Here is a 22,092-nt window from a genome sequence, read left to right on the forward strand (position 1 = left end):
AAATATCCTGTTAAGGAGGAGGGATGCAGCTTTGGCTAGACTAAGCCGCACTGTTGATTTGGATCCTGTAGCAATGAGAATGGGAATATCTTAGAGTCACAATTGCTGTTGCCAGAGGCCATACTAGAAGAGGCTATAGATAGAAGAAGGATGGACACCAACGATAGATTGGTACAGCAGGCAGTTAGAAAAAAATCTAGCAGTCAGGCTAATCCTATGGAGGTAAGGTAGCAACAAAATACCTCGGAAGAAGCCAGTGCGGCATAACATCCCTAATAGAGTAAGAAGACCCTCTTCCCCAAAGAAGTTAACCTCATCGGCCCTTTCACAATAGAAATAACAGAGGAAGGGGGATTAGGGGAAGAGGAAGGGGCTCAAGACGATAGGATAGGCGCCTCTCATCACTCAGCCACACCAGTGGGGGGTTGCCTGGCAAATCACTAGAAAGTGTGGCAGGAACTGGAGCAGAGCAGTGGGTGGTGGATGTTCTCAGGGTGGGTATTTGATTCCGTTTGAAGTATCCCCACCTCTGACAGAACAGCCATTACCTCACCTTGCTTGTGCTCAAGAACCTCAGAAGGCTTTTATTCTGCAAGAGGAAGTGAAGAAGATGATGTAAAAAGGACTGTGGAACAAGTATCCATTCCGTCAAAGATTTTACAGCAAGATTTTCCTTCTACCCAAAGCCAATGGGGACTGGAGGACAGTAATAGACCTGTCAACATTGAATCTGTTTATAAGAAAAACCAGATTCAAAATGGAAACTCCAAAGACGGTTCTACAAGCAGTCAGGATCAAGGACTTTATGCTGACAATAGACTTGAAAGATGCATACTTTTCAGATCCCCCAGTCCATCAGTCTTCCAGGAAATTTCTCCGCTTCAGTCTTGCAGAGAAAGTTTTCGAGTTCAAAGTTCTGTGCTTCGGACTGACAACATCGCCTCAAGTTTTTACAAGAGTGTTCACTCTCGTGTCGACATGGGCGCATGCTCAGGGGGATCAGGCTAATAACATATCTAGATGATTGGCTGGTGATAGCAAAGTCCAGAAAGAAATTACTCAGGGACAGGGCGACCCTCCTACGGTTTTGTCACAGCTCTGGCAGTTGTATAAATCAGGAGAAGTCGCAGTTAGATCCAAGTCAACGGCTGGTGTATCTGGGAATAGTTATAGACACAATAAAAGCCAAGGTATTCCCGACAGACCAGAGAGTAGAGAAATGCAAACAAGTGGTGAATGCCTTTCGGAAAAAACGCAAACACAGCCAGCAAAACAGTGGGCAGGTAGTTCTGGAGTTCTAACTTCCTTGGAGAAGCTAGCACCGACAAGGGAGGTTACACCTTCGTTCTCTACAATGGAGGATGAAGGAGTTCTGGTCACCAATAGTAGATCACCCGTACGAGCAGATTACCTTGTTGGCAGAAGTGAGGAAAGACTTGCTGTGTTGGGTGAAGGACAGCAATCTGACAGTGGGTGTTCCCCTTCAGCAACCCTCCCCGGATCTACTGCTGTTCTCAGAATGTGTCACTAGAAGGTTGGGGAGTGCATATGGAGGAACTGATGGTTTTCAGCAAAATGGAGCGGCGAGGACAGAAACTCCATATAAAAAGTGCTGGAGTTTAAAAGCAGCATTTTCCTAGCACTACAGGAATTCAGGGAGAGGGTGCAGGGGCAATCAGTGGTTTTGATGTCAGACACACCACAGTAGTAGCTTACATAAACAAACAAGGAGGTCTAGTGTCTCGACAGTTACATGTGATGACAGTTCAACTTCATCAGTGGGCTGTAGAGAATGTAGTAGACATCAGGGCCAGATTTATTCCGGGAAAAAGAAACATAGTGGCCGACAAGTTGAGCCGCAGGGATCAGATTCTGGGAATGGAGTGGTCCTTGCACCAACAAGTAGTGGACAGAATGCTCATGTGTGGAAGGGCCGATCATAGACCTATTCGCAACCAGGTACAACAAAAAGTGGGAGTGTATCGTTCGGTAGTCCCGGACGTAGAGGCAGTAGCGGAAGATGCGCTACAACACCCATGGGACAATATGGACGGTATATGCACTTTCCTCAATTTTTTCTAATCCGTCAGGTTCTGAACAGGATAATGCGGTCTCCGGAACCTCAGAATGAACTCTGGTAGCTCCGTTATGGCCAAAGGCAGAATGGTTTCCGGACCTCTTGGAACTCCTGATAGACGTGCCGAGAGGGTTACCCCCATGGAACAACCTGCTATGTCAGCCGCATGTGGAGAGGTACCACCAGTCGGTGAAGTCCCTATCACTTCACAGGTGGAGACTGTTGAGTATCTCTTGCGAGCGAGAGGGTTTTCGCAAAAAGCAGCAGTGCAGATGGCAGGAAATATCAGAAAGTCATCGGCAGCAGTATACCAAGGAAAATGGTCAGCATACTGTGATTGGTGTTGTAGAGGGAACTTGTCTCCACTCAGTACCACTATTCAGCAATTAGCAGACTTTCTGATATATCTCAGGACAGAAAGGCATATGTCTGTACCTGCAGTGAAGGGGTACAGGGCTGCTCTAGCCTCGGTCTTACACATGAAAGGTGTGGACATTTCATCTTCATGGGAGTTGGCCATGTTGATGAAGAGCTTTGAGCAGTCATGTTCGCCAAGGGAACTGAAAGCTTAAGATTGGGATTTGACCATGGTACTGAATAGTCTGACAAAACCCCCCTACGAACCACTACGGCAGTCCACAGATAGGAGCCTGACCCTTAAGACAGTCTTCTTATTGACCCTAGCTTCTACCAAAAAGGGTGGGGGAACTACATGGCCTGTCATATATCGTAAAGCACTCAAGAGGTTGGAAGTCAATGGCATTCGAGTTTGTGCCAGAATTTGTGGCAAAAACTCAAAACCCATCAATAATGGATGGCAAATTGACTCATTTTCCATACTTTCTCTGGCAGATTTGTAGACAATGGCAAGATGAGATGCTTCTGGTCCCGTCAGGGTAATAAGAGAGTACTTAAGGAGGATAAGGCACCTCAGGCCGAGGTTCAGGAGGTTGTTTGATAGTACAGGATGGAACAAAAAGGAAGTGTCAAGGAATACAATATCGTTTTGGCTAAGAGAAACGATCAGGAATGCCTACATGACAGAAGACAGGGGGTCAGATAGCCAGGAGAGGGCTAGGGCTCATGACATCAGAGGCTTGAGTGCTTCTTTGGCATTCAAGAAGAATATGTCTGTGGAGAGAATTCTGAAAGCTGGTGTTTGGAAATGCAACGACTTTCACTTCCTTAATTTAAAAGACGTTGCCCATAGATCCTTGGATACCTTTTCCTTGGGTCCAGTGGTGGCGGCCCAGCAAATGGTATAGCTCATCCAGTACCCCTGGTGGGTCAGTTTGTGTCTAGTCTAAGATGAAGGTATGAAAGTAGAATGAATGGGATGACTGGTCTTTTTTTTTTTTTTTTTCATTACTACTTTCTTTCTTACAATCCTTTACTTACGCGGGCAGTATGAAGGAGAGTACCATCATAAGCTAGAACGGACTAGATGCAGGTGAGGTGGTCAGTCATACTGTAAAATTATGTTAGAGTATAGTATACTTTTCAGTAGCAACACACCCCTCTCGGTAATAGGGAAGGGAGGGGTGATGGTAGATCCAGATACAAGGGACAAGAATGGTTTATGAGAATGGAGGGTCCTCTATTTTCCCATAGTTTATAAACCATGGCATGATACCAGCACCCAGTGAGGGAAACCAATAGATTCTCTTATATCTTTGGTTCAAGGGTTTATAGTCCATTCTCTTGGAATACACCTAATATTCGGAAATGGATACAGGTGGCAAACTCCCAGTCAGTTAGAGACTTACCTCCCTCCAATAAGTACGTCTATCCTCATGTTAAGAACTAAGGTTTGTTTCGTATATGAACAAATGACAAATTTGTAACTAATTTGTATTTTTCATAACTAACAAACCTGAGGTCTTAACAGTTAAAAGCCCACCTCGAACCACCCCTCTAGCAGTCTAAACTGGCGGTAAAAACAGGTATTCTCTTACTTACGATGGGGTTAGGTTCCGAAAAATTCATTGAATGTCGAAAAAAATTGTACCTCGAATATAGCCTAGCCTGCACTAGGGTAATCAATACCATCTTTACATATATGGTAGCATACCCTACACTACACAGTATACTTATACATGTACGGCAAAGTAATGATTAATTTCAGCTAATCTCTGAGTTTCATGCATGATAATTGAGTACTAAGAGAAATTGAATAACATTAACAAGTTAGCCTATCGTATACAATGATAGATACCACATATAATTTTGCGATACCGATCAGGCTGCTGACGCCTACATATAATTATGGCATACAAACAACGAATATTCATCTTTTCCGTGAATCTTTTAAAAATTATACATTACTCTATCCTACTGTATTGTATGTATTCTCATATTATATCATAAAATATTAACAAAGTGGTCAATGTTTTGGTTTGAAAATCAGCTGATGGCAAATATGAGTTTATTTCATTGTATTTAACTCAATTCGGAGTGAATTGTTTTGCTTCTAGTTAGCATAAAAGAATATCTAGATACTTTACTTATATGAAACAAGGTCATCTTTTCGTTATAAGATGTGTTAATTCTAAGTTGAAATATAAATTTAATACGTCTCATTGGGAAATGACAATTTGTCGAAAATTGCATTTTTCCTAACTATACAAACCTGAGGTCCTTTAACAATAGGAAGGTAACTAGCGGCAGCTGGACGGTCGTAAGCTTCGAACAAGGGAGAACGGTAGTTAACTGCTTGTCCGATCGTGCGCGCGCCCGTGCGCCCGAGAGGTGAAGAATCACTTTTGCTTTAGGCCCATGCAAAAAGTTGCAGAGTGAGGGGTGGCATGAGGTGGGACTATATGTAAAGGACTCAGGTTTGTATAGTTAGGAAAAATGCAATTTTCGACAAATTGTCATTTGTTCCGATACGTAATACAAACCCTCGGTCCTTTAACAATAGGAAGACTCACTTCTTGGTGGGGGAGGAATCTGAGTCTTTTTGGTGAACAGACTGGTGTTCGTCCAACCCTGGAGTGCCTCCCTGGTCGTAAGAGCAAGGGAGGGATCCAAACCTCTGTCCGATTGATCGGGGTGTGCACCGCAGGATCAATGGTCAGACCTCTGGGCCAAGTACTAAGAGAGAGGCAAGCGTATCTCTTCGTACCAGCAAGCAAGAACTTGTTCCTGTTTGCAAGAGACAAATCATAAAATGATGGGTTTGTCTCAATTTGGCATCCACTTCCTCCCCCTTGTTGGAGGAAGTGGTGGATATTTACTCCTATCCCTACTGAAAGGGATAGGATGGTGCTCTATTGAGTAGCTCACCTGCATCTCGTCCTTACCCAGCAGGGTGACGACCGTGTCCCCTCTACCCAAAGGTAGAGGGAAGAAAAAGAATGGGAAGAGGAGCCAGTCACACTCTCATTCCTCATCCATTCTTACGGTCACACCAGGACTCGATGCTGTTCAGCCTGCGAGGGTCTGGGTTTAACTACACAACGTGTTGAGCAACCACCACGGTTCCAAGGAAAAAGATCCAAGGAACTGTGGGCAATATCCTGAAGGTAGAAGGAGGTGCATGCGGTCAGGTTGGACCAGCGCCTGCCTCATTACCTTGCGCCACGGAGAAGTTCTTGCGGAACGCGAGAGAATGATGAAGAGGCGTCCACACTCATCCTGGGTGTCGAGTTTCTTCAGACAGCTCCGTCGCACCTTCACAGACACAGCAGCATAGCCTTCGTATGGAGGCGGTGACGTCCATTAGTGGGAGGGTATTGTGAAGGACTCGAACCAATCGTCAGTTACCGAAGGGTTCTGAGTCTTCGCTACGAAGATCGGTACGAAATCGAGCGTCACAAATCCCCATCCTTTGTGCTTGACTTCTCAAGAGAAGTCATGCAGTTACCTAAGACGAAAAGACGGGAATAGTCGTATGACCTATCCCTCTTCTCGACTTTGGTTATGTATCAGTAACTCATACTGACAAGCTATTAAGACGAAGTAATGATTGCTCTGAAACAACCGAACTAAGTCATAGCATAGTTCGTAACTGACTCAGGCGCTCTGACAGCTGCCGACTGACTGGTTCGGAATCAGTAGAGGCAAGTTGTCCAAGCATCCGGGTAAGTCACGTGACCTTCGCCCTTTAAAGAGTTATGCTGAGAGACAAAACAAATAAAATATTTGTTAGTCACCGATGCCGGACGGCGCGGCGATGATTCTCTTAATGCATAAGCTCAAAAAGGCGAAAGTCAATTGCCTTCAAAAGACGAGGTCCCTGATGGCAAGAAAATCTCATAGACGTTGAATCTCAGCTTAAGGAGAAACAACACTATGTGACGTTGAAGACGAAGGTAGGCAATGAATGCAACCTACGTCTTCCAGCTGAATCGAGAGAAGGAATCTCAAGATTCTAAACCTGTGCTTACAATGACTGAAAACGCTAACCGCCATTTCATTGCTGTCCGTTGTGCAATGAAAGCGGGGCGTTCTTCAGTAATGAACACAGGGGAGAGCCGCTTGAAGAACTGCTTCTCATGGGCTGAACGTTTGGAAGTAGAGCTGGCAGGTGTGGGAGTAGGCGATGTCTTTCAATACATCTGCTAATCCGGCGGGGTGAACAATGAACAATTGTACACCTCCGAATACAAGATATTTTGAGGACAAACTCAGATTCCGCAAAAATCATTCGCATTATCGGGATACGATGCAGCAAGAGACTATTACAGAATTCTGTTACCGTGCGGTAAACAGAAAGTGAGAGTCGAATAGATATCTCTGTTTAAAATTCTCGCAATACCGAAGACGATGAATACTAGCGTTTCTCAGCAGTAGATGGTCATTCATGTATGCGAGAATCCCCGTTAATCAGAGACAAGACCTTAAGTCCGTGATTGTTGGCAGAGATACGGTTGTTATTCAATCAAAGCAGGTGAGAAAAGACATAAACAACCGTCTATCTCAAAGCGGCAGCTGATACTACGAAATGCCTCGGGCAATTCAATACGCAGTAGCTGTCGCTGACTCGTCATCCTGAGTTGCCAAGTATCCTTTCCACGAAGGAATGCGTTCGGCTAGAACCACCGAGCATAAAACGATATGCTCGAGCAATTATATTTAAGCGAAACGAATTTCGGTAAATATAAAAGCTTAAATGGTGTTGTTGTGACAACACCATAAGTATATAAAATTGAAAACTGGAAACTCCTGGAGGTTGCAGGCAACCCGGGTTGCAGTTCAATTAGAATACTTTTCGTCTAAGTCGCAATCCGTAGAATAACCAGGATATGCGCCTACCCCTCGGACCATTCAACTGCTTAGCAGAATCATGTCGCGAGGTTAATATACGTAGTATATTTGTAGGATTCTGAACAACGATCTCCATCCTAAATTCTTTCCTTCAAGAAAACAAAATAAGGATTGGAGATCGACCACCTTCGTTCTCTATTAAAGAGAGTGAAGGAGAAGTCTTCCTCGAAGGAAAGCTTCAATGGTGAACAGAATACTAGACGATAGTTCCAGCCAACTGGATATTCCCCGTCCGTTCTTCTCTATTCCAGGTTGGTCGCCTACTGTGAGATAGTCTTCTTTCAGCAGCAGTCTTCTTCCTAATGCTAGAAATTCCAGAATTCGAGCATAGGCGAGGTTCCCGATTATCGTGTAACATATCGGGGATTCTCGTCTCGCTCACTTTGGACCGTGGTCTACGCCTAAGTGGTTTGGAGATCGCTAAGAAACTCTAACAAACTCTTGAATGCGCTAGGAAAATTCCGTAGAAATTCTAAGCAGTCTGCGAAACCCCCACCGATTCGTCAAACGATATCGGCTGGTGGTCCTCTCGATTCCCGTAGAAATCGAGAATGGGGCAGGATCCCTCCTCAACGACCGGGGGCTTACGTCAGGTAGGACCCGAAGGTCCCCCCTGGTAGCGCAGTCCCCAACGTGGGATCCTACAGAGAAATCTCTGTAGGATCCTTCCCCTTTCGCCCTCGTAGCCGTAAGGAGAGAGGGAATGGGGGAGGAATTGGATACTCGCTCGCCTTCCCAGTGGAACTAGCAGTTTGGAGAAGAGTAGGAGCAGCCATCGCCTTGCGGCGATGGCCTCTCAGAGTCTGGGAAAACGTATCGTCAGGAGAAAAAAGTTTTCCCGAGGAGGTTACGAACTCTCACTGTAGGTAACGGTCTGCCGCCACTGTGAACGTCGTCTGGGTGGGGCTGATCGACACCTGACAGGAGAGAGCCGATACCGTCCTCCGACTCATTCCAGTCCTCGTCGAGGTCGAAACCTCTCAGGAGGACCGAGGAGTATTAAATACGGTGTCCGAAGACACGTAGAAACGCCGCTGTCGCAGTAGAGGAGGTGGAAGTAGCTTGATCGACCGGCCAGAACTGAGAGAGCCTTCTTGTCCGGAGACGAGAGACTCTGGTTCAAGACAGAATAGGCAAGCTCCGATCGCGGCATACCCACCGTCTGGTTTGGGTTCCCTCTCGGGCCCCAAAACGACTCGAGCAGAGACATGGGCTCTGCTGGTGGGAGCGGCGATCCTTACCCCCCGGTCGTTGTGCTGACGAATCAGTGCAATAACCCTGGTAAAGTTACTCTGAATCTCGGAAGTTACAGCGTCTTGAGGAGAGAGGACCGTCTAGTCCCTCAACAGAGCAGCTCCCCAGGACCCTCCTCCTTCAGAAGAAGGACCAGCAACAGATCCCTGACGGTTGCCTCCAATCACTTGCGCGTACGTCCTGGTTGGTCCTAAGACCAACCTGGCACGTGCGGCGTCGTGACGGGATCGTGAGCGGCGCATCTCTCACGATCACTCCTATATACCTCGCTCTTCCTGGCGTATGCCGAGGAAGTTGAAGGTATCGGAGAGACAGAACTGACGCTACCCCCTCTCCCCCTCCCCTGACGGTCGCCTCCAATCACTTGCGCGTACGTCCTGGTTGGTCCTAAGACCATACGTGGCACGTCGGCGTCGTGACGGATCGTGAGCGGCGCACCTCTCACGATCACTCCTAGCTACCTCGCTCTTCCCGGTGTAGCCCGAGGAAGTTGAAGGGTAGTGAGAGACAGACCTGACGCTCCCCCCCCGCTCGCTGGCAGGACCAGCGTACGTGGGGGGCTGCAGCCGATCACCAAACCCGCGGTGGGGATCGATCTGCAGGCCTGGCCGTGCCGCTAACCTGTGGCGAGCGGCTCGACTGAGCACGTCGACCCGGTCCCGTGCGTCAGACGAGCTGCTGCTGGTCACCGTATCCGCCCGGTCCCTGTGGTAGCGGCGGTCAGGTGACCTGCAAGAGCTCGCTTTTTCGCCGTGAGACCGGTGAGCGTCCTCGCGGCACGTCAAACCGCTGGTACCAGCCGAGGCTGGTACCGTCGGTCGAGGGGACCTGGGGGACCTCTTCCCAGCCTCAACCCGTGGCCGGTCAGAGACCGTCACGTCCACCCGAGGTACCGGCTGGTCGCTGCGAGAGCGGCCGCTGGCCTGGAGCGAGAGTCACCTGAGCGGCTCTCGACAGTCTTCTGCTCCGTGCCTCGGTCATGACGCTGAGGCGAACTCAGGCGTCTTAACTTTGGCTGCACGGTCACCCGAAGGAGATCGTACACTCGGAACTTCTCGCGGACGAGAAACCGAGCCGGTACCTGGCTTAGCAGCAGAGCTGCCAAGACCAGGCGAGGGTGTACCAGCGGTAGCCAGCACACCCTTGGTCCCCGTCTTCTTCTTCTTCTCAGAAGGGGAGACGGGCCCCGTTCCCGAAGGAACAGGAGGACCAGCAGAAGAACCCCCCGTCACACCGGAATGTGACGAGCCCTTCGAAGTTCCCGAAGGAGTCTTCTTAGGGGGAATAACAAAACCCGGTTACCAGCTGGTCGCTGCGAGAGCGGCCGCTGGCCTGGCGAGAGTCACCTGAGCTTCTTTCGCCAGCTTCTGCTCCGTGCCGTGGTCTTGGCGCCGAGCGAACTCTGGCGCCGAAACTTTGGCTGCACGGTCTCCCGAGGGAGAGCGTACACTCGGGATCTCCCGCGAACGAGAGACCGAGCCGGAACCTGGGCGTAGCGGCATCGCCGCTAGCACAGGCGAGGAAGTACCAGAGCTAACCGATACTCCTCTGGTCCCCGTCTATCTCTTCCTTACGGAAGGGGAGACGGGCCCCGCTCCCGAAGGAGCAGGAGGACCAGCAGAAGGACCCCCCGTCCCACCGGGGTGGGACGGGCCCTTAGAAGTTCCCGAAGGAGACTCTTAGGGGGGGAGGCAGCCTTCTTCTTCTTCGGCTTATGGGCCTTAGAAGTCGAAGGGGAAGAGGCAGCAACAGACGAAGACGAAGATGACACCTTCCTCTTCTTCGTCAGCTCACGCAGGACAGTCGTCAGGTCCTCCATCCAGGCCGGAGTCGGGCCTATTGCCGAAGCAACACGGCCCGACTGCACCTGTCCGGAAGGACCTGGGACTGGGGAAGACACACCATGGGCAGGACCAGCATGGACAGGCGCAGGAACCAGGAGCGACAGGAACAGCAACCAGCTCAGGAGCGGCACAGCGGTAAACACAGAAGGGACAGCCAAGCCAGTAGCGGGAACCACATCAGCGACAGGTACGGCAGGCCCAGCCATCGCCTCGTAGAATCATCGGCAGCCAGCGTGGTACTGGCGGCCGGTCCAGGGGGCGAGCTGCTGGAACAGCGAAAGTCTGGGGCAGGCACACGAAGAAAAACACAGGCGGCGGCGGCATACCCCCTCCTCGGTACGGCGGCGACCGGCCCTAGAAGCGGCAGACGGCGTCACCGACACAGCATGGGGAGTGTAGACCAGCGGGGGGAAGCAGCATAAGCGGCCGTGAAGGTTGTAGTGGAGACCACTCCAAGGTCACCGCCCCAGACCTCGCTAGACTCTGCAGCAGATCGTGGATGCTAGGCACGCCCTGCAGCCGCAGTGGTCCATACCTGTCCAAGGTCGTCTCCCACGGCTGTAGCACCTGCGGTAGCGACAGACAGATTAGTAAGAGGGGTTCCCTCACGCACGGGGGGGAGACACTGCCCCACCCCGAACGGAAGGAAGACCCCAAAAACAAAATACGAGGAAGCTGAGCAGCGGGGGGGCAGGAAAGAAGACGAAGAATCGGATACCAAGGGAGTCGCGGGAGAGCTTTCCGACGACTTCCTGGCAGACCTTCGCTTCCCCTACCCCCGCACAGCAGTGAAAAGTAATATGAAAATGAAACAGAATACTGCACTTGAACAATACTGCACTTGCTATTTTCACTTTCACAGCAATAAATCGTAAGGATTAATTCCCGGGTAAGAGCGGAAATTGATCCAAAATTAAATTTGATGCAATTAATAAATGAAAATGAAAAGAAAACTGCATTGCGAATCCACTTTCATTGCATTCTATTCATACAAAATAAGAGGCTCTTGCCGAGCGCAATCAAGCTCTCGGCAACGAACGCACAGGGCAAAAATATAATGAAAAAGAGTACTTACATCTTTCAATTACACACTTTCGCCCAAAATACATGACTCGGCGCGAGTGTCGCCCGCCTCGGCACCGAGACATAATTCAAGGGTTCAATTCATGAAAAGAGCGGAAATCGCCGTCTCTACGGCGATAGCTCCATGTTGATTCATAATTAAGTAATGAAAATGAAAACAGTGTACTTACAGTTTCATTTTCAAGTCAAACCAAACCATTAGTAGAAAACACAATATAAACAAAGCACGACGATGAAGCGGGCAGAGAGCGATGACGAACACGTCCTTCACACCCGCGGCCGAAAGCAAAAGTGGTTCTTCACCTCTCGGGCGCGCGGGCGCGCGCGCACGATCGGACAAGCAGTTAACTACCGTTCTCCCCTTGTTCGAAGCTTACGACCGTCCCAGCTGCCGCTAGTTACCTTCCTATTGTTAAAGGACCGAGGGTTTGTATTACGTATCGGAACAACTAAATTATTTCTTCTAGTTAACAGATTGCTTTGTGTGCATGTTTATTGTGTATAGAAAATTAAGTGATTCTGTTCGCTATTTTCACTTGATTTCTTTATAGTACGAGCTTTACCATTACGTTATTTATCTTTTATCAGCATGAAAACAGCAGTAAACTGTATTCTTTCAAGACCTGAAGTTTTGATTAAAATGATTCTCTCTCAACTTTATCTAAGGTTGTGTTCGATCGGATAAGTTCACGGGAGTTTTATCTTTGTTAACAATGCACAATAAGAGTCATTAGCAGCTCGAAAAGTGTTCTCAGTTTCAGCTAAAACTTTGTTTTAATTTAACAGTATGTTTCCTTGTTGATCTTTCATCTATAGCGAACAAAGTTATTACCTAAGAATATATAAGTCCTATCATACATAACGTTATTTATAACATAACTGCGATAATTGTTTACTATCGTACGACGGTTGAAATACAAGCCAAATGGATATTGTCATCCAATTTGGTTGTACTTGGCAAAACCTTGTTTCTTGTTCGGTTGTTCATGGCTATACACATTTACCAAAAGAGTAAAACGTTAAAACAAAACTTTCATAATTCTCTTTTTGCTTTTTTTTTCTTATTTAACTAGAAGATGGGATAAAGTTAGGTTATTGTAATTTATTCTGTCTCTCTTGCTGCCTGGTTTTACACTGCTGGGCTGCACCCGTTACGAGCGAAATGTAAAAATATTTTCAAAATATTGACGTACTAGTATTAATTGCTAACCCCATCATAAAATCGGATTATCGTAAGACGAATTATTGTGACTCGAACAATATCTGTATGACAATTTTTTTATCTAATCGTATTTTTCATAACTAACAAACCTGAGGTCTTAACATTAGGATAAATCTTCTAGCCCCAGCTGGAAAACCAGTAAAATTAATAAAAATTGTCTGCGCAAAGAACTACTGGCATTTGTACTTAATCAAGAGCTATGTGTGAGCTCCCACAATCCCTTCAGCATCTTCTGATTGGGTCAGATATTTTCTTACCACCTTTAAGAGAAGACATGCCTTGCTCTCTGTCCTTTGCAAAGCCAGTTTACTTTGCCCACTTTTTTCACTTTTTTCACTTTTCAGTTGGATTGTACCAGTATCGGGATATTATGATACTTTTAAAAGTAACTCCCCAGCACAGGTTTTTTTTTGGAATCTCATAAGAAACAGAGGAAATCCCCGGGTGTTAGTGGGTTCCCTTGTTTGAGATTCTTAACATCGGTGTTCACAGATCCACATTCAACGTGTAGTAGGTGTACATAAAATGTATGTACAAGTACCAATCCTTGTTCTGTAGTATGTCGTTTCTGGTTGGTGGAACAATGGAAACAGTTTTATGAAAAGGGTCAGTACAGGAGGACAGATCATTTATCAATTTCAAAATATCTTAACGAAAGCCGTTAACCCTCACAGTCCAGGCTAATAACCAAATAGTTGGTTTCTTGGTTGGTAGAGGAGTTGGTTGGAATACTTAGAAGAGGAGCAGCTTTGGTTCTCTGTAGCACAGAGAGAGAAAATAAACTGCTAAATAATGAATAAAGGATACACTGAAATGAATAATACAATAAAAAATGTGAAAATTGAATAGAATTGAATTGAATTGAATATAGAATTTAGGCCAAAGGCCAAGCACTGGGACCTATGAGGTCATTCAGTACTGAAACAAAAATTAACAGTAAAAGATCTGAAAGGTTAACAGGATTAACAGTAAAAGATCTGAAAGATGTAACAGCAGATAAACCTCGCAGATGCACTATGAATCAGTTGTTAACAGAGGGTGGAAAATAAGATGGAAGAAATATAATATGAAAGGAGGTACAGTAAAAGGAACGAAAGGGGTTGCATCTAGGGACCGAAGGGACGCTGCACATAACTTAGTAATGCCTACTATGCACAGCATGAGGTGCACTGACGGCACTATCCCCGTACTAGGGGAAACTGTGAAAAGCGATCATTTGTGCATCAGTGTCATTTCTTTCCCAAAACATGATCTTCCTTTAAATCATTTTACTATATATACTCATAAATTTCCAATTTCTAGGTTGAAAGCTGGAACTTGATGGATTTTTTCTAATAAATGCACTATTCACCTACCACAATATGACAATTTGTCGAAAATTGCATTTTTCCTAACTATACAAACCTGAGGTCCTTTAACAATAGGAAGTAGCTAGCGGCAGCTAGAACGGTCGTAAGCTTCGAACAAGGGTGGGGAGAACGGTAGTTAACTGCTTGTCCGACTGGGAGGTAAACAAATCACTTTTGCTTTTGGCCCATGCAAAATACGCAGAGTGAGGGGTGGCATGAGGAGGGACTATATGTAAAGGACCTCAGGTTTGTATAGTTAGGAAAAATGCAATTTTCGACAAATTGTCATTTGTTCCGATACGTAATACAAACCATCGGTCCTTTAACAATAGGAAGACTCACTTCTTGGTGGGAGGAATCTGAGTCTTTTGATGAACAGACTGGTGTTTTCGTCCATCCCTGGAATGCCTCCCTGGTCGTAAAAGCGAGGGAGGGATCCAAGCCTCTGTCCGATTGATCGGGGTGTGCACCGCAGGATCAATGGTCAGACCTCTGGGCCAAGTACTAAGAGAGAGGCAAGCGTATCTCTTCGTACCAGCAAGCAAGAACTTGTTCCTGTTTGCAAGAGGCAACATAAAGTATGGGTTGTCTCAAGCTGGCATCCACTTCCTCCCCCTTGTTGGAGGAAGTGGTGGATATACGCTCCTATCCCTAGTGAAAGGGATAGGATGGGCTCTGTTGAGATGCTCACCTGCATCTTGCCTTATCCAGCAGGGTGACGACCGTGTCTCTCTAACCACAGGTAGAGGGGAAGAAAAAGATGGGAAGAGGAGCCAGTCACACTCTCATTCACTCATCCATTCTTACGGTCACACCAGGACTCGATGCTGTTCAGCCTGCGAGGGTCTGGGTTCGCTACACAACGTGTTGAGCAGCCACCACTGGGTCCCAAGGAAAAAGATCCAAGGACCTGTGGGCAATATCCCGAAGGTTAGAAAGGAAGGGCATGTGGTATGGTTGGACCAGACCCCTGCCTTCAAGTACCTGGCCGCCACTGGAGAAGTTCTTGCGGACAAGGCAGCATCTCCTTCGCATCGAAGGCGGTGAAGTCCATTAGGGAGGGGATTGTGAACGACTCGAACCAATCGTCAGGGACCGAAGGGTCTGAGTCTTCGCTACGAAGTTCGGTAACGAAATCGAGGCGTCATGGATCCCCATCCCCTGGATGCTTGACTTCGCAGGAGAAGTCATGCAGTTCCTCAGAGGAAAAGAAGGAAATAGTCGCATGACCTATCCCTCTTCTCTACTTCGGTGATGTCCAGTACCCATACTGGTCTGGTCCGTTTGCCACCCGAAGTCTCTCGCATCCTCCTATCCCCATGCAGCGAAGCTCTCGGTAGTGGATAGGACACCGACACTCAATGGTGGGTGTCGATGGTATGGGTACTGTGACAAGCTATTAAAACGAAGTAATGATTACTCTGTAACAACCGAACTAAGTCAACAGCGTAGTTCGTAACTGACTCGGGCGCTCTGACAGCTGCCGACTGACTGCGTTCGGTAGGAGGCAAGTTGTCCAAGCATCCGAGTAAGTCACGTGACCTTCGCCTTTAAAGGGTTATGCCGAGAGACCAAACAAATAATGTATTTGTTTGTCACCAATGCCGGACAGCGAGGTGATGATTCTCTTAAGGCATGTGCCCAACAGGCGAAAGTCAATTGCCTTCTAGAGACCGAGGTCCCTGAAGGCAAAACATCTCATAGTTGTTGAATCTCAGCTAAGGAGAAACACTATGTACCGTTGAAGACGAAGGTAGATATTGAATGTAACCTACGTCTTCACAGACGAATCGAGAGAAGGATTCTCAAGATTCATAACCTGTGCTTACAAATGACTGAAAACGCTAACCGCTATTTTCATTGCTGTCCGGTGAGAAGTCGTAGTTGCAAAGAAAGCGGGGCGTTCTTCAGTAATGAAAACACAGGGGAAAGAGCTTTGCCTGAAGAACTGCTTCTCATGGGCTGAACATTTGGAAGTAGAGCTGTCAGGTCGGAGAGTAGGCGATGTCTTCTGACACATCTTGTAATTGTACACCTACGAATACGAGATATTTTGAAGACAAACTCAGATGTCTGCAAAATCATTCGCATAATCGCAGTGCGGATGCAGCGGGAGACTTGTACAGGACTTCTGTTACCGTGCGGTAAACAGAAGATGAGAGTCCAAGAGATATCTCTGTTGAAAATTCTCGCAATGTCGAAGGCGATGAAATCTAGTGTCACAGCAGTAGATGGTCCTTCATTATTGCGAGAATCCCCGTTAATCAGAGACCTAAGTCCATGATTGTTGGGCAGAGATACGGTCCGGTAGTCAATCAAAGCAGGGGAGAGAGAGACATAACTGACCGTGCATCTCGGAGGCCCAGATGATACCTGAGCTGCTATCAGGCAGTTCAATATGCAGTAGTTGAGCCTGAGCTCTCGCTGACTCGTCATCCTGAGTTGCCAGGTAATCCATTATTCCACGAAGGAATGCGTTCGGCTAGAAAACTACCGAGCATAAAAGATATGCTCGAGCAATTATATTTAGGCGAAACGAATTTCGGTAAATATAAAAGTTGAAATGGTGTTGTCGTGACAAAACCATAAGTATATAAAATTGAAACTGAAAAACAAAACTCCTGGGAGGTTGCAGGCAACCCCGAGTTGCAGTTCAATTAGAATACTTCTCTTCTAAGTCGCAATCCGTAGATTAACTAGGATATGGGCCTACCCCTCGGACAATTCAACTGCTTAGTAGAATCATGTCGCGAGGTTAATATACGTAGTATATTTGTAGGATTCTGAACAACGATCTCCATCCTAAATTCTTTCCTTCAAGAAAACAAAATAAGGATTGGAGATCGACCACCTTCGATCTCTATCAAAGAGAGTGAAGGAGAAGTCTTCCTCGAAGGAAAGCTTCAATGGTGAACAGAATACTAAGACGATAGTTCAAGCCAAACTGGATATTCCCGTCCGATCTTCTCTATTCCAGGTTGGTCGCCTACTGTGAGATAGTTTCTGTCAGCAGCAGTCTTCTCCCAATGCTAGAAATTCCAGGAATTCGAGCATAGGCGAGGTTCCCGATTATCGTGTAACATATCGGGGATTCTCGTCTCGCTCACTTTGGACGTGGTCTCGCCTAAGTGTTTTTGGAGATCGTAAAAAACTCGAACACTCTGAATGCGCTAGAATTCCGTAGAATTCTAAGCACTCTGCGAAACCCCCCACCGAATTCGTCAAACGATATACGGCTGGTGGTCCTCATCGATTCCCGTAGAAATCGAGAAGGGGCAGGATCCCTCCTCAACGACCGGGGCTTACGTCAGGTAGGACCCGAAGCCCCCCTCCCCCCGGTAGCGCAGTCCCCAATGTGGGATCCTACAGAGAAATCTCTGTAGGATCCCTCCCTTTCCCTCGTAGCCGTAAGGAGAGAGGGATTGGGGGAGGAATTGGATACTCGCTTGCCTTCCCAGTGGAACTAGCAGTTGGAGAAGAGTAGGAGCAGCCATCGCCTTGCGGCGATGGCCTCTCAGAGTCTGGGAAAACGTATCGTCAGGAGAAAACGTTTTCCCGCGGAGGGTTACGAACTCTCACTGTAGGTAAGGGTCTGCCGCCACTGTGAACGTCGTCTGGGGGTGGGTGGGGCTGATCGACACCTGACAGGAGAGAGCCGATACCGTCCTCCGACTCATTCCAGTCCTTGTCGAGGTCGAAACCTCTCAGGAGGACCGAAGGAGTATTTAAATACGGTGTCCGAAGACACGTAGAAACGCCGCTGTCGCAGTAGAGGAGGTGGAAGTAGGTTGATCGACCGGCCCAGAACTGAGAGAGCCTTCTTGTCCGGAGACGAGAGACTCTGGTTCGAGACAGAATCGGCAAGCTCCGATCGCGGCAGACCCACCGTCGGTTTGGGTTCCTTCTCGGGCCCCAAAACGACTCGAGCAGAGACGTGGGCTCTGCTGGTGGGAGCGGCAAATCCTTCCGCAAGGTCATTATGCTGACGAATCAGCTTAATGATTTCTGCAAAATTCCTCTGTATCTCGGGAGTAACCGCGTCTTGCGGAGTAGGACCGTCCAGTCCCTCCAGCAAGAACAGATCCCGAGATACTCCTCCTTCAGAAGGAGGAACAGCGGCAGACCCCTGACGGTCGCCTCCAGCTACTTGCGCGTATGTCCTGGTCGGTCCCTAGAACCGTGCCTGGTCCATACCTGGCGTCATAGCGGGATCGCGAGCGGCGCACCTCTCGCGATCACTCCTAGGTACCTCGCTCCTCCCGGTGTAGCCCGAGGAGGTTGAAGGTACAGGAGAGGCAGACCTGACGCTCCCCCCTAGCTCGCTGGCAGGACCAGCGTGCTTGGAGGGCTGCTGCTGATCGTCAACCCGCGGTGGCGATCGAGCAGCAGGCCTAGCCTTGCCGCTCGCCTGGGGCGAGAGGCTCGGCTGAGAACGTCGACGCTGATCTCTCGCGTCAGGCGAGCTGTTGCTGGTTATCGTCTCCGCCCGGTCCCGATGGGAGCGCTGGCGGTCAGGTGACCTGCTAGGCTCGCTGTCGCGGTGAGACCGGCGAGCGTCCTCTCGGCGCGTCGAGCCGCTGGTACCAGCGTGGCTGGTACTGACGGCCGCGGGGACCCCTTCCTCGCCTCAACCCGTGGCTGGTCAGCGACCGTCACGTCAACCCGAGCAGCCAGCTGGTCGCTGCGAGAGCGTCCACTGGCCTGGCGAGAATCCGTCTGCACGACTCTCGCCAGTCTTCTGCTCCGCGCTTCGGTCTTGACGGCGAGCGAGCTCGGGCGTCAAGACTTTGGCTGGACGGTCTCCCGCGGGAGACCGTCCACTCGGTACTTCTCGCTAACGAGAAGCCGAGGCGGATCCTGGTTTAGCGGCAGAACCGCTAGAACCAGGCGAGGAAGTGCCAGCCGAAGCTGGTACTCCTCTGGTCCCCGTCTTCTTCTCCTTGGTAGAAGAAGAGACGGGCCCTGTTCCGAGGGAGCAGGAGGACCAGCAGAAGAGCTCCCCGAATCGCCGGAGCGAGACGGGCCCTTAGAAGGTCCCGAAGGAGCCTTCTTAGGGGGGAAAACAAAACCCGGTTACCAGCTGGTCGCTGCAAGAGCGGCCGCTGGCCTGGCAAGAGTCACCTGAGAGCCACTCACCAGCCTTCTGCTCCGTGCCGCGTCTTGGCGCCGAGCGAACTCTGGCGCCGAAACTTGGCTGCACGGTCTCCGAGGGAGAACGTACACTCGGGAATCTCTCGCAAACGAGAGACCGCCAGCCGGAACCTGGCGTAGCGGCATCGCCGCTAGCACCAGGCGAGGAAGTACCAGAGCTAAACCGATACTCCTCTGGTCCCCGTCTATCTCTCCCTTACGGAAGGGGAGACGGGCCCCGCTCCCGAAGGAGCAGGAGGACCAGCAGAAGGACCCCCCCGTCCCACCGGGGTGGGACGGGCCCTTAGAAGTTCCCGAAGGAGACTTCTTAGGGGGGAAGGCAGCCTTCTTCTTCTTCGGCTTATGGGCCTTAGAAGTCGAAGGGGAAGAGGCAGCAGCAGACGATGAAGACGAAGATGACAGCTTCCTCTTCTTCCTCTTCCTCGTCAGCTCACGCAGGACAGTCGTCAGGTCCTCCATCCAGGGCCGGAGCCGGGGCTATTGCCGAAGCAACACGGCCCGACTGCACCTGTCCGGAAGGACCTGGGACTGGGGAAGACACACTGTGGGCAGGACCAGCATGGACAGGCTCAGGAACCAGGAGCGACAGCAACAGCAACCAGCTCAGGAGCGGCAGGAAACACGCGGCAGCGTAGACCCAGAAGGGACAGCCAAGCCAACAGCGGGAATCTCATCAGCAGTCGGGAATCACATCAGCAGGCAGGTACTCGGCAAGCCCAGCGATCGCCTCGTAGAATCATCGGCAGCCAGCGGCAACCTGGGTACTGGCGGCCGGTCCAGGGGCGAGCTGCTGGAACAGCGAAGTCTGGGGCAGGCAACACGAAGAAAAAAAGGCAGGCGGCGGCGGCAACCCCCCCTCGGTACGGCGGCGGCCCTAGTAGCGGCAGACGGCAGGTCACCGACACAGCATGGGGAGTGTAGACCAGGAGGGAGGGGAGCAGCATAAGTGGCCGTGGTAGTAGTGGAGACCGCCCCAGACCTCGCTAGACGCTGCAGCAGCCCGTGGATGCTAGGCACGCCTGCCGCCGCGGTGGTCCATACCTGTCCAAGGTCGTCTCCCACGGATGTAGCACCTGCGGTAGCATAGATAGATTAGTAAGAGGGGTTCCCTCACGCACGGGGGAAGACATGCCCCACCCGAACCCCGAACGCAAGGAAGACACCCCAAATACAAAATACAACGAAGAAGCTGAGCGGGGGGCAGGAAGGAAGACGAAGAATCGGATACCAAGGGAGTCGCGGGAGAGCTTTCCGACGACTTCCTGGCAGACCTTCGCTTCCCCTACCCCCGCACAGCAGTGAAAAGTAATATGAAATGAAATAAACAGAATCTGCCCTTGCGATTCACTTCATAGAACTTAAAGGGGAAAAGATCAATTCCCGGGTAAGAACGGAAACTTGATCCAAATAATATGATGCTATCTAAAATAAAATATATGAAAATGAAACAGAATACTGCACTTGCGATTTCACTTTCACAGAAAATAATCGTAAGGATCAATTCCGGGTAAGAGTCGAAAATTGATCCAAATTAAATTTTATGCAAATAAATAAATGAAAATGAAAAGAATACTGCATTGCGAATCCACTTTCATTGCATTTTATCATACAAAATAAAAGGCTCGTGCCGAGCGCAATCACGCTCTCCGGTAACAGAACGCACAGGGCAAAAATATAATGAGAACAAAGTACTTACATTTTCAATTACACACTTTCGCCCAAAAATACATGACTCGGCGCGAGCGCGCCCGCCCTCGGCACCGAGACATAATTCAGGGTTCAATTCATGAAAAGAGAGGAAATCGCCGCATCTACGGCGATAGCTCCATGTTGGTTCATAATTAAGTAATGAAAATGAAAACAGTGTACTTACAGTTTCATTTTCAAGTCAAACAAACCATTAGTAGAAAACACAATATAAACAAAGCATACGACGATGAAGCGGGCAGAGAGCGATGACGAACACGTCCTTCACACCCGCGGCCGAAAGCAAAAGTGATTTGTTTACCTCCCAGTCGCGCGGCGCGCGACTGTCGGACAAGCAGTTAACTACCGTTCTCCCCTTGTTCGAAGCTTACGACCGTTCCAGCTGCCGCTAGCTACTTCCTATTGTTAAAGGACTGATGGTTTGTATTACGTATCGGAACAAATTGCTATTTTTCTTTTGCATCCTTTACAGAATTTCTATCAGGAATAACTAGTTACAATACTATTTTTGCTATTGCTTGGCATTTTTTGTGAAACAATATGGGCAAAATAAGTAATGGGTTTGTTAAAAAAAAAAAAGTATTGAGTTGAAAACTCAATACTTTGACGAATGGAACATGCTGAGATTGTGACTAAATTTCATTTAAGGATTTTATGAGTCTTATTATGGGATTAATCACGGCAGTTCCATAAATCATTATTTATCGTTGAAATTAATTCATATTCTTACTGTCAATGATTTGAGTAACAAAGTATCTATCAAATAATATCCACTGGTTAAGGTGTGACCTACCTAAAGAACAAGACAAAATTACTTTTACAAGCCAAGAACTGTCCTACATGCAGACATCAAACAGAGGCATCTCTAAAAAACAATAATGTAAATACTGTGCCATGAAATAATGAAATTACGTATTTTAACTTGGATATACTGTTTTTGCTTGGTTAAACACTTACTGTGTCTGACTCCAGTTCCTTTGCTGGGTATGTAAAGACTTCAACCAATTTTCTGGGCCCTTCCGTCTTTTTTGGATCATCATTTTCTCTGATTTCCAGCACCCTGAAATGCAGAAGTTTGCCAGCAATCACCACTTTTCCTATTTAATGATATCTTACAAAAAAAAGATGATCCAGGGG

The 22,092-nt window shown here is 48.4% G+C and overlaps 1 protein-coding gene across 1 annotated transcript in view; it reads right to left on the minus strand.

Moving 5' to 3' along the window:
* Nucleotides 1–22,092, minus strand: part of LOC135197250 (DDB1- and CUL4-associated factor 17-like) — a 96,061-nt gene that overhangs the window by 12,360 nt on the left and 61,609 nt on the right. The window contains exon 8 of the mRNA XM_064224350.1: nucleotides 21,913–22,015. Within this exon, the coding sequence (XP_064080420.1) occupies nucleotides 21,913–22,015 (103 nt within the window). The remainder of the gene's footprint in view (nucleotides 1–21,912; nucleotides 22,016–22,092) is intronic.

Source organism: Macrobrachium nipponense, chromosome 23, assembly GCF_015104395.2.
Source record: "Macrobrachium nipponense isolate FS-2020 chromosome 23, ASM1510439v2, whole genome shotgun sequence".
NCBI classification, from domain to species: domain Eukaryota; kingdom Metazoa; phylum Arthropoda; class Malacostraca; order Decapoda; family Palaemonidae; genus Macrobrachium; species Macrobrachium nipponense.